Source organism: Sinocyclocheilus grahami, unplaced genomic scaffold (assembly GCF_001515645.1).
Source record: "Sinocyclocheilus grahami isolate Dianchi unplaced genomic scaffold, SAMN03320097.WGS_v1.1 scaffold768.1, whole genome shotgun sequence".
Taxonomy (NCBI): Eukaryota; Metazoa; Chordata; class Actinopteri; order Cypriniformes; family Cyprinidae; genus Sinocyclocheilus; species Sinocyclocheilus grahami.
This window is the reverse complement of record NW_015505947.1, coordinates 294,140-303,819: the sequence shown is the minus strand read 5'-3', so window position 1 is coordinate 303,819 and position 9,680 is coordinate 294,140. Positions and strand designations below refer to the sequence as shown.

The following is a 9,680-nucleotide window of genomic DNA, read 5'->3' as shown; positions in this document are numbered from 1 at the left end:
TCAAAAGCGATTAGCCCGAAATAATCTTTGCTCAGAAACCCTCTTCGTTTGAGACAACACTTTTCGAAGACTCTCAAGATCTTCCTTTTGAGTTTTTATTTTCTGGCAGTTTTTATCTCCAAGTTACTTTAGTCGCTGTGGACTTTTCCTTCTTCAGAAGAACCAGAAGTAAAAACTTCCAGCTGACTCCTCACGAACTCATCAAAAGACCTCCGTTATCTACCGCATCCGGACTCTTCTTCAGCAATCGAAAACCAATGCAAGTAACCGCTTGAAATTATCTAGATGCGTGTTTAAGTTTCAGCCCCTTTTTAAGGTGATTTTTAGATTCTTTGATGATTTTCAAAGGTTGTGGTTAAGTGATGTGAAATACTGCCATTCTTTTCTATTCTCTCTCTTTTCCTTACTTTGTTTCATTCTGTGTATATATGTTTTAGTTAGTTATATGTTAGATATAGTTTCATTTTTAAATCCTTTATATTCACAACGGATTGTCTCTGTTTGCTGTTCACAGTTCGAAGTCAATGAATGTGTTGAACCCTTGCTACATGTTTGCTAAATTACTGCTAGCACTGCACAAAGAAGGACAGTTTATTGTTCCGTGGCCAGGAAATAAACATTCCTTGAATGGATAAATGATTATATTGTCTGCTCGGTGGACGGACAGATCAAATAATTGTAATATTGATTCTGCTACAGTTAATTCGAGGATATAATCTAAATATTTATTATGAATCATAACCAGTTATAATTCTTCATAAATATTTCCCTTTTTAGAGCTAATAAAAATCCTACAGAACTTTCTAGTCATAAAAGGATCCTACATGATGTATCTTGATTTCCAAAAGAAATAATGAATATAGTCAAAACTTTGCTAAACAATGGTTATACACAATCTACCACATGCCTTCTATCATCTGATTGATTATACATTTTTAGAAAGTAAAAGGCTTTTTTCTAGAGATTTTTATGAAGTAAAAGTAATAGCTTCTGTACTGTTAGTAATATTTCAACATTTACTGGACCTAAGCAATTTAGGCTACTTGATTATCCTTTTTTTTTTTTTTTAAATACATCAGGCTTATGATGTTAATTTGTACTCTCAATCATTATTGTACTACATTGCATTGTTTTTTTGTTGGCAGATTTAAGCAGCACAACTACTTTCAATACTGATAAGTAATGTTTATTGAGCACCAAATCAGCATATTAGAATATCTGAAGGATCATGTGACACTAAAGACTTGAGTAATGACTGCTGAAAACTCAGCTTTGCCATCAAGAATGAATTACATTTTAAAATATATTCAAATAGAAAAGTAGCTATTTTAAATTTTAATATTTGAAAATGTTACAGTTTGTGCTGTTTGATCAAATAAATGCAGCCTTAGTGAGAACTCAATGTCAGACCATTCATTTAATTTCATAGACACTTCAAGGTTATACATTTCATCAGCATGTTTGTTCCCTGGGAATCAAACCCATGGTCTTGGCATTTCTAACACAATGTTTTAACAATTAAGATTAAATGGCAAGATTTATCAGCACGAGTTCTTAAATGAAGGGCCATCTAGATTGCCCTTAAACTCCAGAACCTAATCTATAATGATTAAAATAGGAAAGGCAGTCAGAGACAGCACCACAGTAAATAAATAATCATCTTTATTCAGCTCTGACAGCGTTGAAACACATAATGCCAGCAGCTGTGGTAGTTAATGATGCCTTAATTGTCTTCATCTGTTGGAAGAAATTAAAAATGCATCAGAAACAGACGTAACCAGATAAAAACAAAATAGTATGGAAAAAGACAAAGTGAGAAACAATCGGTTATCCTTACCCTCTTCATCTTCTTCCTCATCCTCATCCTCCTCCTCTTCATCTTCATCTGAGCTGAAGGTTCCATCAGGCAGGCTATACACCCTAATTACTTGCTGTTAGGGACAAAAAAAAAAAAGTTATGAAAAAAATGAGTTATGCATTAATTATAATGTTGATTGCAGAAAAATACTTTGAAGTTGCCAAGGTGATTCCTACTGGCACAGTATTGCAGCTAAAATTAACACCACCGAGTGTGTTAAACAGTGTATTTCATTTCTACTCAAGGTTTGCTCATAATAAAGAATGCTTAGATGGGTTTTTATAGACTGTTTCATCGGGCGCACGCGCCTGGCCCGAAGTTAACTTCCGGTCTGTGCTTGTTAATCAGTCTGGCTATGGCACCGGCTACAAACACAATTAAAGTTAAGGTGATGAGTAGACTGAAGTTGGGCTCAGGTGGTTGTGCTGTGGGATGTGTTTCCCATACATTTATTTATTTGTGGCGCTCGCCACAATATCAAAAATTACACATTTTCCAAAAGACTTCGTTGAATGAACATAAGCACATACTGCACATTTAAAAATCATAACGAGGCGCGGGTGTTTTTATTTCACTGCATTTCTGAAGGAAGACTATCTTTAGAAAATTTTCGATGTCATTTTCATTTCATCTTGCATGTTATATGCCTGATAAAGCAGCGTTTGTGAGCTCAGTGCTGCTTTGTGTACTGCTGTTACTGGAGAAACCTCTGTTTCTCCCGCTTTAAAGCACCTCCTGCTGGCAGAGAATGAATTTGCATTTTCAGTAAGTCCGTCTGATTTACGCAGCAAACATATTTAGCTTGTTATCAAAAATAATCTACTCTAAAGGGACTACTTAGCTGATGTCACTGATTCTATTTGGAAGTCTACCGGAAGTTAAGTTAGGGCCACAAAAGCACGCATGCGCAGTAACGTTTGTTTATGTTGTTGCCATTGAAACCGTCTATATACAAATAAGACAAAACTACTCCTCAAGTAGATTTGGAGATTCCTTCTTTGCTGTAGTATATCAAATATCTCAATTCTGCAGTGCAACAGACTAGAAACCCAGCACAGCTTTGCCTTGCCTTATTAGGGTCTTTGAGGATGAGGTATTTGCCCTCCTCCAGCTTGTGACAGATGTCGATCACACAGCGCAGGATGCCCCAGGCGTTCTCCATGCTCAGGTTAATTTGGCTGGCAAACTCGTTGGGCTTGAACTGCTGTGTACCCAAGACGACATGCCTAGATGAGTCCTTGACATGATAACGGGAGACGTACCTAAAGAGAGAAGGAGGTGCAGTGAGAAATCAGATTGACAAATCAACATCACATAAAAAACGGTTCTATGGTACTCACCCTAATTTGAGGTACTCCGATCCCGCGAGAATAGCACAGCAGGTCCAACGGGCCAGTTTGTAACTGTTGTTCTTCAGCTCTGTGGCCAGAACCGCTCCTCTCTGGGAATCCAGTTTCTGTCTCCAGTCCACTCCATTGCAGTGCTGTCGAGAGCACAGAATTATATCACCTGTATCTCTGAAACAGCCAAATACAATTATCCAGCTCTCTTTCGGTGTCTTACTCGGGAGTCCCACTCGTTCAGGGTCTTGACATTGATGAAAGAGACTTCTCCGTTTGCGCCAGTCATCACTCCATCATGCTCACAGCGCACAATGAGGTCAATGTCATCCCCCAGCTTCCACCTCCGGTACCTGAGAATCAGTCAGGTAAGGTCACTACTTCGAATTTTATATACTTTGTTAGCAATTGGTAATCCCTTATAATATATCATCATTCTTAGGCTGTTCAAATTTACATATCAAATTTTTAGGCTCAAACACCATGTTTATTCTGTAACAAAATGAAAGTCAAATTTGATTTAAGGCACATATAGAAACAAAAAGAAAAGAAAACATGAAAAGAGAAAAGAGAAAAGGCAAAAAATAGATAAGGAAATGGAAAAAGAAAGATTTTTTTCAGCCTGTGAATACATTTTATGAAAAAAAAACAATTATATATACAACATTATAAAATATACATGTATAGCTAGCAGAGCTCAGCACAAACCTGTAGGCAACAGACGCCACCTCACTTTTCTCCGTGTCCTCCTCAACAAATGGGTTAGGATTGGGGAACTTGTACCTCTCTCCTCCCTGACACCAAAGCACAATACACAAATGTCTTTGTCTGAAATAGAATATGGATGTTCATGTATTGTGTTAACGGCCGGTTTTCTGTGGAGAAACACAGGCATACCGTTCTGAGACACTGCTGGCTGAAGTTGTGATTGATGTAGGTGGCCTCCATGGCCAGGTTTCGGGGGGAGTTGAGGGAACTGCCCTCGTCCTGAGGAGGCTCATTCGCAGTCTCACTCACAGTAAGCAGGTCTACAAGGGAGAAAAGGTTTAAGCTTTAAAACGGCACAGATACTACTTTATGCAGCACAAACATAAATAATTGGATTATCAGGGCTTGACAGTAAGGATTTTTTTTTTTAACCAGTAATCACATTAGTTTTAAATGATTCAACCAAAAAAAAAAAATTATAATAATTTTTCTCCCCGGCATAAATGTTGCTAAAATTTAATTTCTAACATTCCATTTTTCAACATTTTGATGTCAGAGATAAATATGTTTTTCATTAAATGTTAAAGGTTAGAGTTAATGTAATAATTTTTAAATAAATAAAAATGAAATAAGTCTATATAAAAGTTCTATAATTTCCAGCTTTCATTGCAGATTGTGACACCATGACAGTTATATTGACAGTTGTATTGATTGATTTTAATTGTTTTAATTGCAATTTTGGCAAAACCTCATCTATAATAACCAGCTTGATACCTTTACTTTGGTGGCATATTTAAATCTGCAGAATTTGCAGAGTGCTCAGAAACTAATAATGCATAAATATTAAATTAATGTAAATAAATGCAGCCCAAAACAGTAAATCTAATCTAAATTAATTTCAAGAATGAACAAAGTGCTGTCAATGAGTTTGAAGGTCTGTGTTTGAAAAAACAGAACGAACGGTAAGAGAAAGTATGATCTATATTATTATAGCTCTCTATATGAACCATATAGACTTTATTCAAGCAACAAATATACAAACATTTAGCTGAAAGATGCACAATAGACAATCTTCCAGACTTGGGTGAATTCATTATGTACATTAACAACAATTTGGGATAAATATAATGTAATTCAATGGTAAACTATGTGAGTGGCACGGCAGGATTTTGAACAGCCTGAAAAGCCTGAGTTGCTGACACCGAATGGTGCACACCAGTGTGTGTACACATAGAAAACAATGTGTTTTAAAGATGTGGCATGGTGTGAAACTGTGCTTCTTGTCTGGTGTGCGACCCCGTTCATGCTGACCTTGAGCAATCCTTTTAGAGCCCTTCATATCAATGCAAGAGAAAATGCAAGTGCCCTTGAGTTAAATCAGAATATGGCCAGCATAAGACTCTACAGCCTTTGACATCCATTAAAATGAGGCACACTCATTCTGAAGCACATGCTTACCAAAATCAGAGTTGTCCCTCTTGTCAAAAAAGAGCTTGTTGCCCACACGCTGAACGATGATATCCCAAGAGTTGACTGAGCGTGTGCAGCACATTAGAGTTGCCAGGATGGCATCAGTGGCAAACACATTGCCCTGGGTTTTTGCCAACTGTGGATGTTATTTTCAGAACAAAATAAATTAGCATTGCCATTTATATTAGAAAAAAAGGACATCTATGAGATTGTCAGGCACAAGCAGCAATGACAATTGAAGTGGCCGCGTGTGAGTGTGCTTTGGAGTACCTTGCGGATCACAGGGTCATCAGTGGTGGTAACGGTGTGGAAGATCCGCTTGATGCTCTTGAGTGGTTTTTCGTTGCGTGTGGTGATGCGATCGAAAGCCTTGTCATAGTGCTCAAGAGCTCCACAGCACTCACTGAGAAAAAGAAACTCAATCAAGGACTCCCTCAAGAGCAACTCGTACGAAATGATCTGTCAGTGACATCAGTAACGTCAGAGTGCTTACATGTCAAGCGGGTCGGCCACATCCATGTATCTCATTTTCATGAGCCTGGGAAAGTCCATCTCCTCCTTCACCTCCCAGTCACTGCGCACCTCCACAGAGGAGTCCCTGGGCTTCAGCTGGGCCTGAGGTCACGGGAGAAGAGTCCGAATGAATGTAGAATGATATTTAGCCAATGAAGGAGCAGGAACGCAATACTGAAACGCAATACTGAAACTAGGGCTGGGCAATATGACCAAAAACTTATATCACAAAAGGAGTCATTTTATTTCACAATAACATTATCACAATATAGTTATTTTTGCTTGAACCAAGTTGTTACGTCTAAAATTTCTTATTAATTTGACTTCTAAATGGGTGCAAAAACGAATGCTAGTCTAACTAAAGCAAATTTAAAGTTCAAGCTTATTGAAGACAAATAGACAGTAATAAAATAAGAACACAAACTGTACCAACAGAAACTAATTATGAGCAATAGAACAAAGATACGAATGAAACCGTACTTTACAATTTTCAGGTAAGTCTAGCTATCAGAAATATTAAACACTTCATAAATAAAATTAATCCAATTTAAAAACAAAACAGAATAGTCTTCATTGTATGAATTAAATATAGATTAATCTTTATTAAATCTACAAAAGTCTTTGGTTAGATTATGTTACGACCCGGGGTAACACCTGTTCCCTAAACGGGATCTGTTCGCCTCTAGGTGGCGTTCTGGTGTGTGTGTTCTTTTCTCGGTTTGCAGGGTGGAGACAAGTGGCAGGTGCGGTGGATTACGTATGATCAGTTGACTGATAAAAGGATCTGTCCTCCGGTGTGGTGGCCTCGTTGGAGCTTGACTTCTCTCCAGCACCAGACTTTGAGCTTTCTTTATTATTTGATCTTTAGTTGTTTTCTTTTTCCTTTTGGGGTTTATTATAGTTTAAATTACGTTAATAAATGTTTATTTTGAGTTAACCTCTTTGTGCGTGGCCTCCCCATTTAATGTTGCGCTGCCTTGAGCCTGGTAGTTTGTAACAATTAATATTATTGTCACTTTAAGACCTAATGCACAGCTCTAATATACTGACTGACACACATCTGATTTATGCCCAACAGTTCAGATTCACTCAAGACATAACCAACTGTGTTTACATACATACATGCAAAGACAGCAATTTTGACATATTTTAAAGCACAATAAGCTATGAAAAATAACTAAATTATTGTATGACCAGCATCCTTGTGCATGTGAAACAAATTGTTCATTATTTTTCATTGCTTATTGAGCTTCAACTATTTCAAATTGCTTGTTTTTTTTTTAAGTACAAGGCTTAAAAACACAAGAAAATGATAAAAGTTTGTGAGGATGCAGAACTAAAACGTCATATGAGCATAACCACCATAGCAATGATAACTGATTACATAGTCTCTTATGGATAAGACAGTTTTAATGAAGTATTTATGTAAACAGTCAGTAAATGTAAAAGGACATGAGAAAAGTCAAAATCTCCTTACAAAATATCTGACGATAAACTTGTAAAAATGACTATTTAATTGAAAGGCTTTATGCTATATTAACTCATATTTAACATTAAAAAAAAAACTTCTATGCAGTATCAAAATTGGTACTGCGAACTATGAAATTTCACTGAGGTATGAATGAAAAGTCAAATGCTGAACAAAGACGATGGTAAAACATAATTGGTAGTAACCGTGTGCAAAATTTTTTAACTGAAATAAGAAAATGAAAGTGGAGGTGAAATGCTGTCGTGCTGGAGAACAAAGAAAAAATTAAAAGAGATGAAACGGATGAATTTCATACCTGTGACTTCTGATCCCACTTTTGCCGAACTCCAAATTGCTTCTGGAATTTCTTCTGCAAGCGCATACGGTCCCTATTCAGAGAAAGATGAGGGTAAGTGTGTGTTGACAGGTCACCCCCCACTCCCCACTGGTTAAGCAGAACTCACCTTTCCTTCTGCTTGGCACTCTTAGGCAAGGTCTGCATGTTGAACTGAGTAAGGGTCCTGCGATCTTTATCTCTCCGAAGATTCCTCTGTAGAACAGAAGCACAGAATATGATGGAGACTTAGAAATGAGAGAACAGTGGAGGTTAGAAGAGAAGCTGGAGTAAGAGAGAAAGAATGTAAATGTTCAGAAACCTACCTGAGCAAACCGCATACGGTTCCTCTGATAGGCCGTCTTCTGAGTCTTGGCAGTGTCCACCAACTGGAAGCTGGTCTCATCCTCCTCATGGAAATAAGCATACTGACTGCCGCCTCCAAACTGAGATGAGTATTTATCTAAACAGAACAGAGAACAACCATTTATGATTATGACTTACAACTGCCTATAGCAAAAAAGGAAGGACATTGCGCTCACATATATAGCAACTGCTGTTGGGCGAATGCAAATAAAAATAAATGTGCAAGCAAACACTCACTTGTGTATCTCTTATCCTGGTATGTTGCACCAGTCCAGTCTGCTACCTGTGTACAAAAATAATTGCAATTAACTTTTTTGGGGGGAAAAAAATAAACAAAAAAACAATTATGATCGTCCACCTTTCAGAGTCTAACAACGTAATAGAATTGGCCAGGGAATATTAAAGAGAATTCACCTTTCCCAGTCGGTCTCCCTTACTGAAAGGCTGATAGGGCATGTCTTTAAACTTCTCAGGAACAGCACAAGGACCCCATCCTGATGGGTTGTCCTGGATCACAGGTGCATGGAACTTTGCCATTGCCTTTAAAAAGATGTACATAATTAGCAGTATAACATAAGGCACCACTCAAGTCATTTCTATACATTATATTTTATGGTATATACTTCTATTCTGCCTTCTGTCCCTTATATTTGAGCACTGGCTTCAGACTAAACATTACTAACATAAGCAGTGAATTGAGAGCAAAAATTGAATAATGCAAGTCAAAATTGTATGAAAGCATAACATATATTGACACAGTATAATGATTACACAATGGATGGACAATATGACCTAATATTAGCAATAATAAAAGCAGAACTGTAATAATATTAAAAACACAACTATGTAAATGTGGTGCTAGGCAAGCAGGTATTTAAATAACAATCATAGTCACAACATGGCTTTTTTCATTGGAAAAAACGTGCAAGCAAAACCCAACACAAAACCCATTTTTTTTTTTTTTTTTTAACAAATATCCTACTCCTTTTTATTCACATTCTCTTGTATATACCGTATCTGTATACAGGTTATTTTGTACATACATATTTTGTCTATCTGTAAAGCCGGTTCCGGACACATGACCTAAAGCTTTGTTTTCATTGGTCAGTGAGTATTCTTGGACTGACAAAACAAGAATAATCGATATACAGTACGAAATGAATGTTATTGAATGAATTCGACATAAAGAGCAAATTCGTTTGAATTGTCTGTCTGTCTGTCTGTCTGACTGACTGACTGACTGACTGACTGACTGACTGTCTGTCTGTCTGTCTGTCTGTCTGACTGACTGACTGACTGACTGACTGACTGACTGACTGACTGACTGACTGACTGACTGACTGACTGACTGACTGACTGACTGACTGACTGACTGACTGACTGACTGACTGACTGACTGACTGACTGACTGACTGACTGACTGACTGACTGACTGACTGACTGTCTGTCTGACTGACTGACTGACTGACTGACTGTCTGTCTGACTGACTGACTGACTGACTGACTGTCTGTCTGACTGACTGACTGACTGACTGACTGACTGACTGACTGACTGACTGACTGACTGACTGACTGACTGACTGACTGACTGACTGACTGACTGACTGACTGACTGACTGACTG

The 9,680-nt window shown here is 37.6% G+C and overlaps 1 protein-coding gene across 1 annotated transcript in view; it reads right to left on the bottom strand.

The window, feature by feature from the left end:
- Positions 1-1,640: 1,640 nt before the first annotated feature.
- eif3d (eukaryotic translation initiation factor 3, subunit D) overlaps positions 1,641-9,680 on the bottom strand; it is a 14,072-nt gene continuing 6,032 nt past the window's right edge. The window contains exons 2-16 of the mRNA XM_016245783.1: positions 8,472-8,597; positions 8,295-8,340; positions 8,018-8,154; positions 7,822-7,907; positions 7,674-7,746; positions 5,870-5,991; positions 5,647-5,779; positions 5,365-5,512; positions 4,096-4,226; positions 3,907-3,992; positions 3,422-3,551; positions 3,199-3,341; positions 2,928-3,120; positions 1,838-1,931; positions 1,641-1,737 (exon numbers count right to left, since the gene is read on the bottom strand). Of these exons, the coding sequence (XP_016101269.1) occupies positions 1,724-1,737; positions 1,838-1,931; positions 2,928-3,120; positions 3,199-3,341; positions 3,422-3,551; positions 3,907-3,992; positions 4,096-4,226; positions 5,365-5,512; positions 5,647-5,779; positions 5,870-5,991; positions 7,674-7,746; positions 7,822-7,907; positions 8,018-8,154; positions 8,295-8,340; positions 8,472-8,594 (1,659 nt within the window). The 5' untranslated portion in view covers positions 8,595-8,597 and the 3' untranslated portion in view covers positions 1,641-1,723. The remainder of the gene's footprint in view (positions 1,738-1,837; positions 1,932-2,927; positions 3,121-3,198; positions 3,342-3,421; positions 3,552-3,906; positions 3,993-4,095; positions 4,227-5,364; positions 5,513-5,646; positions 5,780-5,869; positions 5,992-7,673; positions 7,747-7,821; positions 7,908-8,017; positions 8,155-8,294; positions 8,341-8,471; positions 8,598-9,680) is intronic.